The sequence below is a fragment of the Girardinichthys multiradiatus genome, chromosome 20 (assembly GCF_021462225.1).
Source record: "Girardinichthys multiradiatus isolate DD_20200921_A chromosome 20, DD_fGirMul_XY1, whole genome shotgun sequence".
In the NCBI taxonomy this organism is placed as follows: domain Eukaryota; kingdom Metazoa; phylum Chordata; class Actinopteri; order Cyprinodontiformes; family Goodeidae; genus Girardinichthys; species Girardinichthys multiradiatus.
In genome coordinates, this window is record NC_061812.1 from 26,432,037 (window position 1) to 26,453,160 (window position 21,124).

The 21,124-nt window shown below is 39.1% G+C and overlaps 1 protein-coding gene across 1 annotated transcript; it reads right to left on the reverse strand.

Moving 5' to 3' along the window:
• Window positions 1-6,151: 6,151 nt before the first annotated feature.
• Window positions 6,152-16,076, reverse strand: nbl1 (NBL1, DAN family BMP antagonist). Its single transcript, XM_047346747.1, has 4 exons — window positions 15,631-16,076; window positions 10,549-10,729; window positions 9,013-9,124; window positions 6,152-6,713 (listed from the first exon to the last, which is right to left on the reverse strand). The coding sequence occupies exons 1-4, from the start codon at window positions 15,641-15,643 to the stop codon at window positions 6,429-6,431; spliced, it is 591 nt and encodes a 196-aa protein (XP_047202703.1). The 5' UTR covers window positions 15,644-16,076; the 3' UTR covers window positions 6,152-6,428.
• Between the last annotated feature and the right edge of the window lie 5,048 nt (window positions 16,077-21,124).

The following is a 21,124-nucleotide window of genomic DNA, read 5'->3' on the forward strand; positions in this document are numbered from 1 at the left end:
AAACTGTCTTATCTCAATTTTTTCAACATTCCGGGATACACACCTAATTCAATTACCAGGGTGCGCTGTGACTGTAGGAGGCGCTGTTTCCTCTCTACAACTCACAGGTGTTGTCCAGCAGATTTATTTCACCCACAAAAACAAATATAGCTGAACTAGAACATATAAAAGAAAAAAACTTTCCTCCAGAATGTTGCAGGAGGACAAATTTAAAAGAAGAAATGATATCGCATTTTGAAACCAGTGTCGAAAACCGATCCTCTTACTATATATGGGCTATGACATCACGGGGGGAAGCATTGCTACAGCAAGTGGAGGTTAGGATGGTGGCCAAATATGCAAAAAGTTTTAAACATGAGAAAAACCAAATTTAATTTTCTGCTCATCCATTATTGGTTATTGTGGTTGAAGAAGCATTTGTACGGTAGAAATAGTAAGTGTTTGTGAACATGTACGAGTTTGAGTGTGTGAACATTATACTAATATCTCAGTAAAGTCCAGTTATGACCACAAGCTTAGAAAAACAATTACCTTCACTAGTTTGCTGCTTCAGGACTGTTCCTTAATTGAAATTTCATACACTTTAAATATTTTTCTTGATAACTATGTCAAGTTTATTACAAGTATTAGTATTTGCTGTGCCAATCTTTTCTTTTCAAGACATCTGCAGTTCATCAGGCGTATTGCAAATCTGGGCCGAATTCTGACTGATGGGGACCCAGTCTTGCTTTTCAGTGCTTAAGAGGTTATCACAGATTCTCATGAGGATCGAAATATGGTTAGTTTCTTGCCAATGGACTTGGCTCAGAGATTTAATGTTTTAATCTCTGAGCTGACTCCCTTGAACAAGAGACAGCCCACCACATAAATGGTTTCTGGATGTTTGTTGTTTTTACAGCTTTCACCTTTTCTTCTCCAGGCAGTCCATTTTGTATGATGTCTGAAGAGAGCTTCGACTGAGAAAATATCTTCACCCCAAACCTTTGCTGTCCAGTCCTGGTATTCCATGCAGAATATCAGTCCATCTTTGACGCGTTCTTGGAGAGAAGTGGTTTCTTTGCTGCTTCACTCTATAAGGAGAAGCACTCACTGCCTCACTGCAACTGCCTGCTGCCTTTCCCAAACAAGCTCTGCACCGGTGGCAACAGGTTACCTTAGATTAATCCTAGTTAGCAATTAGTGTTAGAAATTGCTGGGATTTCCTGGGCTAGGCTGGAGCTTTCTTCACAGCAGCTGTCCTTACTTCTCTCTTTAAAGTTCTTGATGATTCTACAAATGGTTGATTTTGGATGCAACAGAACTGCAGCCTGTGAAGCACCTATTCAGGCAAAGCACCAAAAATATTTCCTTGGAGGAAAATGTGCTTGATTATAAAAGAATGATTTCAATCACAATTTCCTCTTAAAGCAACTTTTCTGTTCTTTGAATTCAGAGTGACAGAGTAATATAAGCTGCTCCCTTCTTTGTTAAACCTTAACCCTGAAGTATGATAAGATTTTTGAAGTAATGCTATCCCGGACAGTTATGCTTTTATCACAAGTTAACCTCCATAAACCTAAAAAAAATGACTCTTTAAAACAGACAGATAGGTAGTTATAACAGCTTATAACAGCAATATGAGCTCAGGCTGCGAGGATATAAATGCAGAAGTCTGTTTTGTGTGTGCTAATAAAGAAAGTGAATTTTTAAGTCTAATGATGTGAAGATGAGAGATGTGTTTAGATGAATGATCTATGAGTGAGATCAGTTGCAGGCTGAAGGTTAAAGATGAATTTAGCAGTCTATTAACCAGATGAAACATAACAAAAAGCTGTGATGTGTTCAGAAATGCCATTCTCCGTTTCTCCCTCCGCAACCTGCCCCTCACTGATCTGAAAACATTGTCAGCATGTGCTGCTGGGAGATAACAGGATGATCGATTTGCTTTCCAACGCAGACAGACAGCCAACCTCTTGCTGATCAAATTTAATTACACAGAATAACAGAAACACAAGAGAGGACGTAGGAGCAGAGTTATGGGAAGAGACCTGAATGTGGAGACAGGCACAAGAGATTGTAAGATGAGGAACAAGAAACGATGTTGTAGATAATTTAGTGAAAATAAGATTAAAAAATCTGTAAATCATTCCTGAGACTGCAGATCTACTGACATCTGCTGGACAAGATGGGCACATTTTAAAAGGAAGGATCAGGTTTTTGAGAGTTTATTTATTAACGATGTATTGTTTTCTTACTGAGGTGAATTTTCAGTGATATTCAACACGAGAAACCTGCACATGTTGCCCTGGCTGCTCTGAGACCTTATGTTCATCTGCATTTGACTCTGTCCCTCTGCCTCGAGCAATGCATTAGCTGTACAACATCCTGTTACCGTGGCAATTCATCTCAGGCCAGTGACAAGAAGCACAAAAAGTACAAAGCACTTTAAGAGAAACCATCCATCCATCCATCCATCCTTGCCTTATTGCAGTAACTCATATGATATCCACCTTATATTAGCTTTAACCTGACTTGAAATACAAACAAAAAAAGATTTTTCTTTTCAGTTTTATATATAAGTGGTGTGGGTAGTGGGTTCCCGATAATACAGGTCCTTCTCAAAAAATTAGCATATTGTGATAAAGTTCATTATTTTCCATAATGTCATGATGAAAATTTAACATTCATATATTTTAGATTCATTGCACACTAACTGAAATATTTCAGGTCTTTTATTGTCTTAATACGGATGATTTTGGCATACAGCTCATGAAAACCCAAAATTCCTATCTCACAAAATTAGCATATCATTAAAAGGGTCTCTAAACGAGCTATGAACCTAATCATCTGAATCAACGAGTTAACTCTAAACACCTGCAAAAGATTCCTGAGGCCTTTCAAACTCCCAGCCTGGTTCATCACTCAAAACCCCAATCATGGGTAAGACTGCCGACCTGACTGCTGTCCAGAAGGCCACTATTGACACCCTCAAGCAAGAGGGTAAGACACAGAAAGAAATTTCTGAATGAATAGGCTGTTCCCAGAGTGCTGTAACAAGGCACCTCAGTGGGAAGTCTGTGGGAAGGAAAAAGTGTGGCAGAAAACGCTGCACAATGAGAAGAGGTGACCGGACCCTGAGGAAGATTGTGGAGAAAGGCCGATTCCAGACCTTGGGGGACCTGCGGAACCAGTGGACTGAGTCTGGAGTAGAAACATCCAGAGCCACCGTGCACAGGCGTGTGCAGGAAATGGGCTACAGGTGCCGCATTCCCCAGTCCTGGGCTACAGAGAAGCAGCACTGGACTGTTGCTCAGTGGTCCAAAGTACTTTTTTCAGATGAAATCAAATTCTGCATGTCATTCGGAAATCAAGGTGCCAGAGTCTGGAGGAAGACTGGGGAGAAGGAAATGCCAAAATGCCAGAAGTCCAGTGTCAAGTACCCACAGTCAGTGATGGTCTGGGGTGCCGTGTCAGCTGCTGGTGTTGGTCCACTGTGTTTTATCAAGGGCAGGGTCAATGCAGCTAGCTATAAGCAGATTTTGGAGCACTTCATGCTTCCATCTGCTGAAAAGCTTTATGGAGATGAAGATTTCATTTTTCAGCAAGACCTGGCACCTGCTCACAGTGCCAAAACCACTGGTAAATGGTTTACTGACCATGGTATCACTGTGCTCAATTGGCCTGCCAACTCTCCTGACCTGAACCCCGTAGAGAATCTGTGGGATATTGTGAAGAGAACGTTGAGAGACTCAAGACCCAACACTCTGGATGAGCTAAAGGCCGCTATCGAAGCATCCTGGGCCTCCATAAGACCTCAGCAGTGCCACAGGCTGATTGCCTCCATGCCACGCCGCATTGAAGCAGTCATTTCTGCAAAAGGATTCCCGACCAAGTATTGAGTGCATAACTGTACATGATTATTTGAAGGTTGACGTTTTTTGTATTAAAAACACTTTTCTTTTATTGGTCGGATGAAATATGCTAATTTTGTGAGATAGGAATTTTGGGTTTTCATGAGCTGTATGCCAAAATCATCCGTATTAAGACAATAAAAGACCTGAAATATTTCAGTTAGTGTGCAATGAATCTAAAATATATGAATGTTAAATTTTCATCATTACATTATAGAAAATAATGAACTTTATCACAATATGCTAATTTTTTGAGAAGGACCTGTATTTGTGTGTTCATAAAAAACAATAATATAATAACAATACCGTACATAATACACCGTCTGATTTTTAGGATATTATAGTTTCCTCTACCTTTCTTTAACCAATGGCCTTCTTGTTGCTTTTCCATAAAGAACAGATTCTTGGAGTCCTGATCAGAATCCTGTGAACAGATTCTTCCACTTAAGGATATCTGCACATCCTCCAGAGTTACTATGGAGCTCATGGATGCATCTCCAATAAATCCTCTACTTGCTCCTCTTTTAGGTCAGAGTTTCCCAAAGAGGGGGTCGTGAGACATCAAGTGAGGGGTCTCAAGATGCTTTTCAGAATCACCATAATATGACCCCTGAGGTGCAGGAGGGGCAAAAGGGACACAATTACATGAAGATATCATGAAATAAATGTGAATATCCCATTAAATAAATAAGTGTACAATGAAATAAATAAATGCCAGTCTCTGGCACTGTTATTTTGGAGGTCACAGGCTGAAATGCTTGGGAACCCCTGGTTTAGGTTTAGGTGGGCTACCATTTCTTGGTAGATTTGTAGTTTGACTGAATTTTTAAATGGTTGAACGGTGCTCTGTGAGATATGTGGAGCTTAGGGATATTGTTTATAACCTCACCCTGCTTTAAACTTCTCCACAACCTTCTCCCTGCCCGTCTGCTATGTTCCTCAGTCTTCAGGATTCTGTCTGTTCATTATGTTCTCTAACAAACCTCTGATGCCTTCACAAAACAGCTGTATTTGCACTGAAATAAATTACACAGGATTAGGCACTTTGTTTATAAAGTAGGTGACCTCTGAAGTCAGATGGTTGCCCTGGCCATTAGTTTGGGATATCAGAGGAAAGGTGGTTCTACTTTTAAAATTTTATTTGTAAAAAATGTTCAGTTTTATTTCCTTACCACTTCACAGTTATCCATTATTTTGTGTTGGTTGGTTGATCGTACAAAACCCCAATAAAAAGCACAGACATTTTGTTGTTTGTAACGAGACAAAAGGTGTAAAATTTCAAAGTGTATCAAGAGGCTATGTACGATCATCATAAAAACATTGCTAACTCAGAACGTTCTCCTTTTACACAAAACACATTAATTTGCAACTGGAATGAAGGACCTTTGGGGACAGAAAATTTTATACAGGCCGTTTAAATTTAGTTTTATGAATGAAAATGGATAAACAAGCAAACGCTAGGCTTTTATCTTGGCCACAAAGCATGTGATTTAACTTTTAGGCAGAATGAGATCAAATTCAAACAAATGAAGCAGCAAACAGCTTGGTCCTTTCCCATCATGCAGCTCTTCTGTGCACCACTAAACAGCACCAGTATTTATAAAATGTTTGCCCATGGCTGGAGTTTTCTTGATCAACGGGATTAAGACTGTGTACCAAACAACACAGAAACACAGCTTTGTTTTTGAAAGAGAGTTATGGGTAAACCTTCAAAAGAACACATTTATCAGGCCTCTCACACATTGTTCCAATTCAAAACTACAGTTACACCCAAAATTATCCATATCCATATTAAAGTAATATTATAATTTTACTAACCATGTTTTTAGTAACTGAAAGTAATATTATAGTTTTGGAGTGACACATCTAGAGGCCCAACTTGAATCTGATGGAGAGCGCTGAAGATTAGGGTGATGGCAAGGAGGCTTACCAACCTCAAACTTGGAGCTCATAGAAATAAATAATGAAAATACTAGTGGAAACAAGCAAAACGCTGGTCTGCAATAATAAAGGTTTGATCGCTGTAAAGCTAAAAAGATTGTTCCATTAATTTTTGGGAATTATTAAATAATTTTTGGCATGGATTTTTTATTCAAATGAAAATAAAAACAACTATTTTTTCAAAACTGGCACTCCTTTTATATTGTTTGATTATCTTTTCAGAGACCATTGTCTCATTTCTTATTAAAACAAACATAATTTAAAATCAAAATCTGCCAGGGGTAGAAGCCCTGATTCCTTTATATGAATACAACACAAAAGACAGTTACCACAAACAGCATTTATTACATTCAAAGCAGAATAAAAGTCCTACAGTACATCAACAGGCTATAGTCATAAGGCATCTGCAAGTATTGTTTAAAAATAGAGTGCGTAGTGTTTATTTGAGCTCATTCTGATAACACGGTGTATGCCTTCAAAGAAAGATTTAAAGTGCCATAGCAATACTACAGACTGGTACAGAAGAAGCAGTGTGGAGGAGAGTGAAGAAGGCAGCAAAGATGAGCAGTCATTACTGTGGATAACCAGGTGATGGTTCTAACCCCCGTCTGATGTGTGGGGCAGCGTGTGATGCTGGTCTGCATGAGGCCGGGCTTGTTTGTCAGAGAGGGTATCTGAGTGGGGCAGAGAGTGGGACGGATCAGCGATGAGGGGGTCAGATACAGACGGAGCTAAATCCAGGGTGTTATCTGCCGACAGCTGCATCACTGCCCCCTCCTGGGCGTTTTCCTTACTGCATGACTGGCAGCTGCAGTGGAGGATCTTCTCCACCAGCTTGTCCACTCGTGGAGAATCCTCGCTGCCGGGGCACTCCAGAGTCACCTAAACGCACACACAAACACATAAATACAAATAAATACACCTGTCCAAGTCCAGAAGTTATTTTCTAATACCTGATGTTCACTATCTATGTTTTACAGTTATTGCTATTTTTAACACCTCATTATTTCTTGGTATATTTTATGAAGATAGTTAGCAGCTGTTCTGCTTTCTGACAAGAACTATGCTTCTTGTAGTGCAGTGTAATTTTCTCATAATAATACAAAGAACTTAAATGTATTTTATTGGGTTTTGTATGACAGACCAACACAAATTATGGCATAATTGTGAAGTGGAAGGAACAACAACAGTTTTCTCAAATTTTTACTAATAAATATCTGCTAATATATATCTTTATTCAGCCGCATCTGACACCCCTAAATACAACCTAGGTAACCTTATTACTAAATAGAGCCCACATGTGTGTAATTTAATCTCAGCATAGATCCAGGTGTTCTGTGAACGTCTCAGAGGTTTACTGGAGAGCATTAGTGAACAAACAGCATCATGAAAACCAAGGAACATAGCAGATAGGTTAGGGATAAAGCTGCAGAGATGTTTAAAGCAGAGTTAGGTTATAAAACAACATCAAAAACTTAATGTCATGGAGCAATGTTCATTCCATCATCCAAAACTTTAAATAGTGAGGAACAACTGAGAACCTACTAAGTGACAAGACTAAAACGTTGTGGTTCATAGATCCTCTGTGCCAAATCTGAAAAAATTTAGTCTCTGGATGTGCAAAACTGGTAGACATATAGCAGCAAAAGACTGCAGCAAAAGATGGTTCCAGACTGCATTGACTCAGGGGAACAGAATTTAATGCGACACAGGTTCTTCTGTAACAACTTAAAATATGTAACAACTTCCTACAGTTCTCAGTCCGTCGGTTTTATTTTAAAATATAAAATATCCAAGGTGTGCATGAATTTATGGCAGATTGTTTATACAGTTGGCAGGCTTCATGTTTGATGCCTGAAAAACAAAAACAGAAACAGGAAGGTAGAACACAAGGAAAGAAAGGAAGGAAACAAGAGACCGAGGAAAAAATGAGACAAGGAAGAAATTGAGGTAGGAAACAAGGAAGCAATGACAGAAAGAAGAGAGGTAGTATACAAGGGTAGAAGAATAGGAGAAAGGAAAAACAAGAAGGGAAAGAAGTAATGGAACAAGATGGAAAGGAAGGACAAGACGGAGGGATAAGGGAAGGACACAACTAGGAAAGTAGGAACAATTGAGAGAGTAAGGATACCAGGAAGATGAAAGAAAGAAAGCAAGAAAGAAAGAAAGAAAGGACACAATGAGTAACAAAAGGAAAGAAACAAGGAATGAAGGAAGGACAAAATGTAACAAAGGAGGGAAGAAAGTAAAGGAATACACAGGAAAAGAAGAAAGGAAGGAAAGAGACAGGAAAGGATGGTGAAATTTAGATAATACTATGGGGCACAACATTTGGAAATGCTAATATCTTTCTACTCTCTTATTTTCCTTTTCCAGACTTATCCAGCACTGGAAAATACAGAAATCCAATTCCGCTCTCTTCAATTCTGCGTAGAAACACTAAAAATACTATTCATACTGACCAACGCCTATCTGACACTCAGTGTAGCACAGATGAACTTGGTCAACCCTTAACAAAAAGTAGATACAAGCATAGATAAACCTGCTATGGAGGTTTGTGTTACATAGCCGGCTCTCCAGACCTCACACAACTCCCCTCCCTCCCTCACTGTTTCCATTATCCCCTGAAAATGATCATTCAGCCATTTCAACAAGAGCCAGAGCATCAGGGAGCAGTGTCCTCTTTCGTGAGAACTGACTCTGCTTTGCTTCAAACTCAATTAGGTTAAAAGTCCTGAAACAACAATCATTTTTACAGAAAAAGGCATCCATTTCCACATAATCAGGAGGAAAGTGAGAGTGTAAACGCATGTTCGCTGGTCTTTGTTGTGCAGCAGGAGAGAAAATAACTAAATCTATCTGGTAACAGCGTTCTCCTCCAAGAGGATTAATATTTCCCACTGAAGCATGAGGTGACCTCAACTGCGATCCCACCTGCCATGTCTACCTCACCACAAAACCTTTGTTTTCAAGCCAAACGATATCCTTTAGGATTTAAAGCTCCAATAAGTTTTCACAGAATATGAAATACCATCCTCTGCTCCATCTGCCGAGATTTGTTCATGTTTCCTTTTCCTACGATTGTTTAAAGAAGCAAATGCGCCTCATCCCTCATGTGTGAGTTCGACAAGCGAGTGTTGGTGTGTGTTTGCTACGTGAGCTAATGTGCAATAACTCTTACCACTTCCCACTGTGTCTGGGCAGGCATGCAGGAGTCACAGTGCGCCAAGGATTCGGTGGACTGTGGGAATGTGTTTGGGACGCTGTAGCTGAAGCACTGGCCCAGACAGGCTCTGTATAAAGAGGAGGAGAGAGTGTGAACGCGCCTGCCTTATAGACATGATGTGCTTGAGTCAACCGAAGCGCTCGCGCCTGTGTAAGCAAGAGCTGCAAGGGGAAAAAAAAACAGAGGGTCTGAAATCTGAACTGATTTATAAAGTCTGAGGATTCTCGGAGGCCTCAGGGAAAACACACACTCACAAAATGGAGACTTGTTATTCACAAATGTAGGTTGGTCATCTGCGAATCTATGGATGGCAGAATTAACATTTCAGATGAATGAAGAGAGCATTTCCTGTAGCTTAAGGTGGTAAATGTTGCAAGGATGCAAATTTTACTTTGAAACTTTAACACCTCGACTACTTGTCCTCACAAAATCCAACATAAAAAGCCCGCATACCAATTATTTAACAACAGGCAAAAGTAGGTCATATCTGAAATAGCAAGTAATCTAATTTGAGGCGTAAACAAGTCAACATAAGAAATCTATGAACTTGTTTTCCAACAATATTTTGCAATGTTTATTAGATTTTAATAAAATGTGATAAACAAATGTTAAACAAATATCTGTAAGAGAGTTTTACTTCACTAATATTTGTTCTCTTGCTGTTTGGCATGTTAGAGGTCTTCATTAGAGGTATTTTTTATCTAGAACAAAGCTGCTTATTCCAACATAAACAGAGTTTGCACTCAAATTCACAGAAAGAATAGTGGTATGAGTATAAAATAATAATATGGAAGATGCACCAATTTTAGGTTTAACAGTACTCTTCATGTAACTTTCTCATTCCTTGTAACATGATCCTCATTTTAAAGGCTTTTTTTTTTTTTTTTTTTTACTATACCTCCGTACAGAAAATGGAAAGATTCAGCATTGAAAATATTAAAACAAAAATATGTGAAATGTCCCGATTCCAATAAACATCAGCGGTGGTGCACGGAATAATATAAAATAATTTAAATAAAATAAGATCAACTGCAAATTTAGAGCAAAATAAAAGTAAAGCTAAATAAAAATTTTATTAACAATTAAGCTAAAGAATACATAAAATGAAATTATACAAAGTAAAACAAGACAAAATAAAATTACAACTAAAATAAAATAAAATTAAGCTAAATAAAAATTTAAAAAGCTACATACAACAAAATTAAGAATAAAAAGAAAATAGCATAAACGTAATATCAAACAAAATAAAAATAAAAGAAAATAAATTATTCAGAATAAAATTAAATTATATTAAGCAAAACAAAAAATAATTAGAAAAATTATATAAATAAAAAAAAGTTGAAAAAATAACAATTTAAACCTAAATAAACTAAAATCTGGGTCACAAATTAAGTGAGGCACACCGTAAAGATGTAAATAATTTCTGAATCCCTATTATTTACTTTCTGAACAATGGACAGAGGGACAGACAGAGAGGGCCTTCATCCTGACCTGTTTTGAATAGAGCGAGGCTGACATCCTGTGTGCCCGACAATCTGTGTGATGTTCTTGGCTTCGCACCAGGCGCTCTTGTCAGGGAACAGCGCCAGGCGGTTGATGTGTGCAGGCGCTGCCGCTGAATGCAGGGCAAACAATGCACAGCAAATCTGAATCCCCTGCCACATGGCTGCACCTACAGGGGAGGAAAATCACAGCATGTTACTGCTCTGATAACTGCATCCAAAATGATCAGATTTCTGTCATGTTTATTACATAGGTTTGTTTTTTTAAACTTGGAACATTCTTGCTGTTGACTGAAAACGTCCGTGTGATTATCAGATCAAGCCCCACTGATCAGCTTTTATCCAGGTGGAGTTGCCTCATCTCCATGATTGAATCAGGCAACCTTTTAAATGAGTCTGTGAGATGAAAATCATTTTCCTGCAGATGTAAAGCAACGAAGCTCGGAGGCAAATATTTGCTTTTCCTGGCTAAAACACCAGGGCAGTCCACAGCTCGCTTTCACTCTCTTCCTTTTAAAATGCCTCAACCAGTAACGTCATTTACGACCCATGAAATCATTTTCTCCTGCTGCTTATAAAAAAGTGCCTTGATGTCATCAACGTCCACTCCTTTGCTTTCACTGTAGCACCTCCATCTGGCATTTATATTGTCCTACAGATATAATGCTCCCAGATTTAAAATATAACGGAGATGTGGGAATGTTCCCTCATGAGAAGGAAATGCTCTGCCATACATCTAAAGTCCGGACATGGACTTCCTTCACAAAGAGCAACATAATAGGCAGTTATGGTATGACACATCCAGAAGAAGCACTAAACCGAAAGTTCCTTCATTTTCAAGCGTTATTAAGGTATATTTCTGAGTTTCAACATAAACATAACTGCCTTGTTAACTACTATAATTATTTACTGTATAAAATAACTACTTTGTGCAACTGAAATAATTTCAACCAATCCACAATATGTTCAAAGATTAAATACGTGGATGCTTAAAATTAAACATGTAGCTCTTTCCAAATATTTGACTATTTGTGTATAAAGCTGGAACCAGATGTTTACATCTGTTGTATAAAAGGACACATAACTGTTCAGACTAAACTTTTCCTGTTCCAGGCCAGTTATGGTTACCAGAATTATTTTTTTTATTTGTTAAATGCCAGAATAATAATATAAATTATAGATTTTTGTTTTACTTTGTTGAAATTTAGAAGTTTATATGTTTTCTTAGTATCAAGTTTGATTTCTTTTAAAACTGTGTAGCCCCCTTCATCAAACACTTCAAGGCAAGATTAAGGCACCTTTTTAATGTCTCCATGTGATTTCTGAAAGGATTGATGCAGCCTTCGTTTACTCTCCTTGAAACGCCAAGCGAGGTAGTCACGGGCCGACATCAGCTGGGTTGCATCGAGGCGAACCGCCTTCGTGGGTTGAGGGGAGAGATGTAGTGATAACATATGGTTGGTTGGACCAGCCAGTCATTGGCTTTTCAAGCATAAAAAGGACTCCGAAATTATTTCTGACAGGAACAGTAATAAGGTGAGACATGTAGTTTTTATTTGAAGCACTTGCTTAGCTAACAAAAAGATGGTTACATGGAGTTGGGTTGGTATTCTCAAGCTCCCAAGATTCTCAGCCTTTTCTCCAAACGTTACAATGGTGTTCATGACCAAACACTTAAATTTCAGTTTCATCAGACCCCATGACGTGCCTCCAAAAATTAGTCTTTTTCCCTCAGTGCATTTGCAAACTGTAATCTGTCTTTTTTACATTGCTCTGTAAGTAACGGCTTCTTTGTCTCAGAGTGGCATTCCAGTCCATGCCAGTACAGAACTTCTTTCACTGTTTCACTTTCACTATTAGCAGCTTCAGCCAGCATCTTCACAATATTTTTGGCGTTGATTCACACATTTCGCACCAATTTGCGTTCATCTCTGGAACAAAGAGCCTGTCTTTCTTTCCTGAACAGAATGATCAGGGGACATTCCCATGCTGTTTATACTTGTGCATAATTGTTTGAACAGATCTTCGTGGCACCTTCAGGATTTTGAAATTGTGCCCAAGGTTTGTGGAGGTCTACATTTCTCTTCCAGATATTTTAGCTGGTTTCTTTTTATTTTGCCATGATGTCACTCATGGAAGCAGTGAGTTCGAAGTTTGGCTTAAAATATGGCACGTCAAAGCATCATCATCTGGACATCTTCATAATCAGCGTATGTAAACATCTGCATTTGAATGAACTGATAAAGAAATCTCTAATAAATGTTCTCAATCAGACTTAATCTCAAACAGTTATTTGTGCAACTCCACTCCAATCGGTTTCGCTCCACTCCACACAGAACCTGTTGTGTTTCCATTGACCCACTGGCAGCTGGAGCTAGGGCTTGAAGCCCTACCTCCAGCAGTCAGTGTAGCGTGCTGTGCTGCTATTACCATTACTTTGTTACATTCTCACATTAAAGTAAAGTAATCTGTGTGAAACGATAATAAATAAATTAAAACATTATTAAAACAAAATAAAAATAATGTTTGTATTATTGTATGTGCAAGAATGTCTTATATGTGTTTTTTTTTTCAAGTATATAATGATCCACTGGGATAATTATCCACACCAAGGTCCAGCCAGAACTTATAAATTAAGGCTCAGGGGTTCTGATGTGAGAGGGTGCGGCTGGAGAAACAGAGAGGAGAGATGTTGCTGCCTGGATGGTGAAGCTCCAAAGTTTGCCTGAAGAAGTTAAAATTTTGAGCTTTTTGAGGAAGTTTTTGTCTCAGCCATGGCAATAATGAGCACAAGGACTTTAAAGAGCAAAACCGCGTGAAGTTAGTTTTAGGCTGGATATTCGTGCTCCGCAGATTCACCGGGGCTTTTCTCCCGGTTGACCCGAGGCAGGCAGTCTGACTACGGGCAACTGCTCTCTCCTGCTCCCTCCTGCAGACGTTGGTTCGCTTAAGGACAGTCAATACATTTTAAAACCAAACACGCTGTTTCATTGTTGTATTGTTTTGTTTGTTTTTGGGCAAATGTTTGTGCGTCTGAACCGCTGATTTTATTTATGTGTTATAAGTTGATTAAGGAAGTAATTAAATGCAGCGCTGCGTGTAATTCAGAAAGCTGATGTGTCATGTTCCTTTTCATTTAGCCTTCAAACATGGTTTATAATTTGTAAATAGTAAATCATATTTTGATTTGACCCACTCCGTCCATTGTGGTCCCTAATATTATTTGTAGTTGCTTTTTAATTTTGTTAACTTTTCCCTGCACTGAGCGAAAACCTTCTCATTTCTCCAGGTCCCATGGCCAATCAGTGAACAGCAGTCTGTTCACGTCACATGTAGGAACCGGTACAGAAAAAAAACAGTAATGAAAAATGTTCGCAAAGCAGGCGCAGTGGGGTGGGGAGCCGGGCCAAATGGAGCCAGTGGAAAAGGAGCATTAGTTGAGTTTGAGTAAATTTTAAGTGCCATTTTGAGTCATAGACTTTTCCTGATTATTTTATATTCTGTTTCCAATGCTGCCAAACTTTGATCCAATCTTGTCTTGAAATATATTTAATTTTTTCTTTTAAAGTTAATTCAAACGTTTTTCTTTGCACTTTTTCTTCATTTTTACTCATTTTATGTCTAGCAGACTACTAAAAATATTCATAGAAAGGTGCTTTTCTTTGTTAATCCACTTCAGTCTGACCTGTGAATTACATCTGTAACCACTACTATCAGCTTCCTAAGGTACAAGTTGTTCCAATTACTTTACCTGAATAATGATCAATGGACTGATGATATTGAAAAGTATTTTGTCACCGTTTGGGAGGTTTCCAACGAGCAATTAGCTGAAAAGTTGTGATGCGAAATGATCAACTCTCAGGTCCCGCGTTGGGCCTTTGCTCACTTTGTGCTCATACGTGTTCAGACTAATAAATGTGTCATCTTCATCTTATTTTTTTTATCAACAATGCCAATGATTACCACATTCAAATTCAACTCACGATAGCTACGTCGTTACATTAGCATGATTAAAAAGGCAATAAAGCAAAAGATAACTAACTGATAACCCTAAAGAAAACCCAGAGACTTCAGAACCCAGCTAATAAGTAAACTGATCCACTTAATTTTGTTAGAGAACATCAAAGAACAAACAGCATCACAAGGAACACAGCAGATTGTGAAAGAAGGTGCACTGTTTTGAATTGAATCAATTTGGCATATATGCAAAAATGTATGGGATGTGTGGCAGAAAACTAACAGCACACCCCACCTGCTGGTAGCAGCATCATGCTCTGGGGATGCTTTTTTACAGCAAGAACAGGGAAGCCCGGGTTTACGTCAGGTTGGATGGTGCTAAATACATTACGGTCCAGGAAGAAAACCTGTTAGAGGCTGCAAAAGACTTCAGACTGAGGCTGAGGTTCACCTTCCAGCAGGAGAACAACCCTAAACATACAGCCAGAGGTACAATGTAATGATATAATAGCATATCCCTTTGTTAGAATGGCCCAGTCAAAGTCCAGACCTAAATCTAATTGAGAATCTGTGGGATAATTAAAAATAGATGTTCACTGATGGTCCTCATCCAATCTGACCGGGCTTGAGCAAATTAAAAATTTAAGACTGTGGATGTGCAATGCTTAAAGGTGGTTCTGCAAAGTTTTTCTTAGAGGGACAGAAGACAAATGCAGGCCACACTTTATGGATTTCTTTTCATTTGTAAAAAGGAAAAAAAATATATGGATAATTTCCCTCCATCTTCACAATTATGCAACCCTTCTTTGGTGTGCCACAGAAAATCTCAGTAAAAAAAACAAAGTGTGCTGTTGGAATGTGACAAAATGCGAAAAGGTTAAAGGGGTGTGAATATTGTTGCCTCTTTTAAAAAAGAAAACGACTCATTGTCAGTTTGGTTGGTGTAGTTTATTTGAATTTCATTGTTTTCTAAGTAGCCTTTCTAGCCATGTTAAAACGCATTGGAATGGAGGAGAAATTGTCCGCGTTTAAAATGAGTAAAAAACAAATCCAACATTAATTTCCAAAGTAATAAAACACTTGTAGAGGTGTGGGGTTAGTCGGGGGCACCTACCAGCGCTCATCATCCCCGAAGTGAAGAGCCTCCTGCGGCTGAACTCTGCGCAAAGTCCCGCTGAGCCTCAATCCCAGAGAAATGTAAGGATGCGGGGCTGCCTCTGTGCTGACAACCAAAGAACAGAAAGCGACAATAATAATCCGAACTCAACCGGTCACAGAACTGCTACATCATCCGGAAAAGAAGCGGCACCGTGCGTCGCTGTCCGAGCCCGGAGGGAGGAAGGAGACGGATGGGGAGATAGATAGAGAGGCAGAAGGCTATCTCATCTCCGAGCCCATCAGCTCAGTCCGCCCCTCCCCTTCAGTGTTGAGTTTCTCTGTAACTCCTCTGGAAAACACTTTCCAAGTTGTTGTCTTTCGTTGTAAAACTCTCATGCAAGAGGTTGAGGCGCGGCTGAGCCCTCAGACAGGCGTCCTGCTGCGCCGTTTCTGGGAGAAACTAAACGGGGAGGAGGGTTAGGGCATGGAGAGAGGAGAGGAGGAGGAGGAGGAGGGGGGAAACTGCTGGAAAGCTTTCAAATGTTTCCCTAAAGTGGAGCCATCATATTTACTCTGCAAATGTGCAAATGCAACAGGATTAAACACACAAGGCGTGTTTACAGACATCCGCACACATCTGGCATTGCTTTGATAACATGTGCTTTCAGATTTTGTAATTGAACATTAATAACAGCGTATAATAATGATGTATGGCTGGAAAACAGATGTGAATGCTGCCTTGTTTCTGTAACCCCGGAACATTAAAAGAAAGTTTGAGATGTTGAAATTGCTCAAATAGCTGGTTACTAAACAGAAGCTCGTGACAAATTGATTTATTTGAGGTCTGGAGTGAAACCACAGAGAGCCTCATGAGCATGTGATGTGCTGAGAGGCATTATGTTCCCTAGTTTGGCTGACCTGTGGGTGAGCCCTCCTTCAAATCTTATTTAAAACAGAATGCAGGAAATATTAGCCTGACCTTTAGAGTTTCTTTTTTTTTATTTTTCTCATCTCCAGGTAAAAAACCGTAGGTCAAACCTTAAATATGTAGAAATAAACTCATAAACTTACTAAAAGTACAATACAAGTAAAATTATAGGAATGATGACATAAAATGTGATGCTGTTCTTTAGACAGTACCGTAAAATGGAACAATGAAATGGAACAATAACACAAAGAATATTATATTTATTATTGAGATATTAAGAAAAGCATGCCCACAGTATGATGCTGTCACCACCATGTTTGACTGTGTGTTCAGAGTGATGTGCAGTGTTTTCTGCAACATGTAGTGTTTTGAATGTTGGCCAACCTCTCTTGCGCTTTCTTTTTATGTCATTTCTGGGTTAAAAAAGGCTGGTAGGTAAAATCTGAAATCTATGGGAATAAAACAAACCTGGTAAAATTATAAGAATGACAACATAAATTGAGATTCAATTCTTTGCACAGTACACCACAAATCACTTTTATATTTCATGATAGTACAATATAAGGTCGAAATACAAACAAAAAATAATGAATCCATAACTCATAAGAGTATTGCCACAGCATAATGCTGCCAACACCATGTCTTATTCTACCATCTAGTTATGTCTGAACATCGTTAACACCTTAATTAGTTATTTATAAAATAATGTTTGCATGAACAGCTGTAGCATTTTTGAACTTGGCAGATGTCTACTTTTATTCTTGGCCTTGCTGTGACAAGCATATAGCGGGGATACTAAAGAAAACACACAACTAAAAATACATGCCTATTATTTACTATTAAACAACCCATGCTGGCAGCATCTTGTCTCAAGCTAATGCTCAAAAGTCCAACGCCACGTGATTCTTTTTGAGCGAGTTCTATTCAGAAGCATCAATATATCTTTTTAAACTATTCCCAACTGAAGTCCAGTTATCTGTTCAGTCTCGGTTCGCTTCATCAAGCCGCATCCAACGTGAGTTAAAGGCACCAACTGAGATGATTTCCACATGTCAGTTCCCCTTTAGAGAGTTGTTCACTGCAAGTAAGATAATTACTATTCAGAATCTCTCAGCAGAACAACATTTCTTAATATTAGCACTGTCCCTTTAATTGAAAGGGTGAAGGCTGTTTGAAAGGGCAGTGGTGGAGCATAAAATATTAAATACCCAAAAAGTTGAGTAGTTTCCAAAAAATTTACAAAGATCGCCTTAAAGTATCTTTTAAAAAGTCAGTTCCTTTTGTTTCAGACTCATATACTTTTAACAAACGTAATCTCTAGGCTCCAGTCATGCAGCTGAACGTCAGCTCCTGTAGCTCAGTGCAACTTCACACGTTTAGTGAAAATTCACAGTAAAAGTGATACATTTTCTTTAGGGGGAATTAGCTGAGAAACTATGTGCAGCTGAGACATCCAGATCTTCAAGCTGCAGCTGCCCCCAGCTCCTGAGGTGAAGAGTTCACTGCTTCTAATGTGTGTTTAAAATTAAATTTCTCTTTGGTCTTGTGGTGGAATCATACAGATGGGTCCAATGCAGAAATAAAATTCCTGTGTATTTTAAAGGCATGTTTGAAGAATAAAGGAATTGTTCTTTGGGTACTTGCACATAACAAAAAGCCACACAATTCTATTTAAGCAAGCACTTAGAGACAGTAACATCTGATAAACAATTTTCAGAGCTCATATAAGTGAACACTTATGATTGGGAGGTGGGATTTGATGGAGGTTATTAAGACACTCCTAATATTTAGATTTTGGGTAGAAAATCTCAACGAGCAACATTCCTTTTCTCCCACCCAGCGCACCTTTGCTCGCAGGTGTTCAGCCTGACTCACGTCCACCCCTATCGGTTTCACGCTTCACCTGCTAACCACTATTTTAATGGTTGGGGGATGAGTGACACGGTCTAATTCCTGGCAGGGTTACCCTGTGCCAGATGCATCTCAGCACAACCGGCGCTGAAGAAACGGGCATTTGAGCACACACACACACACTGGACCAGGCCCTGTTCCCATTGTGCGCAGGAATGCATGTGCTTACATTACTGACAAAACTGTTGCTGTGATGAAAAGGGAAATATGAGTGTCTGTGTAATGGAGAGGGTGCAGGCAGCGGTGTTCGCTTTGATGTGAAAGTGTTCAACATGTGTTACACTCCAACGTGAAAAGTGCAGAACTCACCTGTTAGTAATAAGGACCGGGTTCCAGTCCAGAAAGGGCATTTCTCTGCATTCCACAGATTCTGCTCCACCAGGGTGGCTGGATAGATGTGTGCTTGGTCTCACACACACACACAAAACGTTCTCCTATAATTCTGCAAACCCATGAAACCTCTCATTAGTAAGGAGACACACACCAGATAGCTTTATGCTATATAGTCGGCAGATACACACGACCCAAGAGGTGATGTGTAGATAAATCCTTTTCAGCTGTAGAGATAAAAAGGTCTTGGTAATAACAAACTCTTCTTTGCAGAAATCACAGTCTAAAACAGGACAATGCAGGTTGAATCATGTTTGGTCTACTTTTAAGAAAGTCCAAAAACAAAAAAACTGTGGGTTTCTGTCTTCTCTGTATATCTGAAAGAAGTCCATCTATCTGCCCATATCTTAGCAGAACCAACAGCTAGAGAAGAATGCTGGTGGCTTATGCTATGTGCGCTGAAAACGTAACCACAGCCTTTATGTGTTTTATTGTGAAGGAAAAGGACACTTGGTTTTCAAACATTCATCAAATAGAAAACTGAAAGGTGTATATTTGTGGCCAGTCCCCTTTATTTGATACCTCTGAATAAAATCCAGAGCAACCAACAGCCTACAGACGTCACCTACATTGCAAACAGAGTCCACCTGTGCATAATTCACAGCATAGATCCATATGATCTGTGAAGGCCTCAGAGGTTTGTTAGAGAACATTAGTGAACAAATAGCTTCTTGAAGACAAAGGAACACAGCAGACAGGTCAGGGAGAAGGTTATGGAGAAGTTTAAAGCAGGGTTTGCTAATAAATCAACTTCTCAAGCTTTGAACGTCATACAGAGCTCCGTTCAATCCATCTAAAAATTATAAGAGCGTGGCACAACTGCAAATCCTACCAAGACATGTTCATCCACCTAGACTGACATGCTAAGCAAGAATATGAATCCAAGGAGGTAACTCTTCTTGGTAACACTGGAGGAGCTGCACAGATCCAGAACGAAGTTCAAAGAATGCGTTGACAGGACACCTATTAGTGTGTTCTCAAATGGGCATTTATGGAAGAACAGCAAGATTGTTAAAAGAAAAACATAAGACGTCTCTTTTGCAGTTTGCCAGGGGCCATGTAGGGGAAACAGCAAACTTGGAACAACAGGGTTCTGGTTGGCTTACATCTATGGCAGAAAACTCAAACTGAATATCACCCTGAAAACACCATCCCCTTGTGAAACAGTGGTGCCAACATCAAGCTTTGCAGGGGGTTTATTCAGCAGGGAAACGGAAGCTGGTCATAGTAGATGAGAAGATGGATGGAGCTATATACAGTGCAATCTTGGAAGAAAGGCTGCAAAAGACTTAAGACTGAAGAGAAGGTTCACCTTTCAGCAAGACACCATCTTTAAACATACAGCCAGAGCAACAATGCAATGATTTAGATTTTCAAAACAAGTCAAACAGATAATGTTGATATCAATGGGAAAACACTGTATTAGTGGATACCATCCGTCTATGGTTTCACAGTAGTGTTGTTAGGTTTGGTGGAGTTACTTTGGTTCCGCATACAGGTTTCATCAGTCAGCTTATGGTGAGTCTGCTGGGATCACTTTCAAACCACTGATATTAAAAGCACAGGAACATACCAATGTCTGTGCTGTTGCAAAAGTGATTCAAAATCTAAATGTTTACTTTCTTCTTGGAGGAGCTAAAGAGGCACAGCTGATCTGGAGGACAGATCTTAACTGCGAGTAGAAGCACGGACATCCTTCGACTGAGTAAAACAGCACCAAGTGTAACAGCGGTCTGGTGTAAAAATGTAGACTGTTAATATGTCCTAACATAGTGTTGTATTTATCCTGCAATATTTTCAGCTGGAGTTGTTGGGCTAAAGTCGGCTAAAATCAAGCGAGTATGCCTGACTAGCTGTTAGCTTTAACTACCCGAGGAATTTACATTGTCAACAAGGTTAAGACTGTCCTTCTTTCTACTAAACGCATGGGACGTATTACCAAAAACTTTAGAGAACCTAATTTCAAAATGTCTAAACTAACTCTTTAATGTGCTGCAACAGCCTAGTCAAAGTCCACACCTAAATGCAACTGAGAATCTGTGGCAACACTTAAAAATCCAGTCCAGGAAATCCAGGAAAGAACAGGAAAAAGATGTGCAAAGCTGGTAAATATAGACCTCAATATGTTGGATCTTTCTTTTTCTTTCTTTCTTTCTTTCTCTTTCTTTCGTTCTCTTTCTTTCTTTCTTTCTCTTTCTTACCTGTCAACATCAGCTTTGTTCCTCTGCCAAATGCATGTCTTTATTCAATCATTCAGTACAGCTATTCATACTCCCACTCT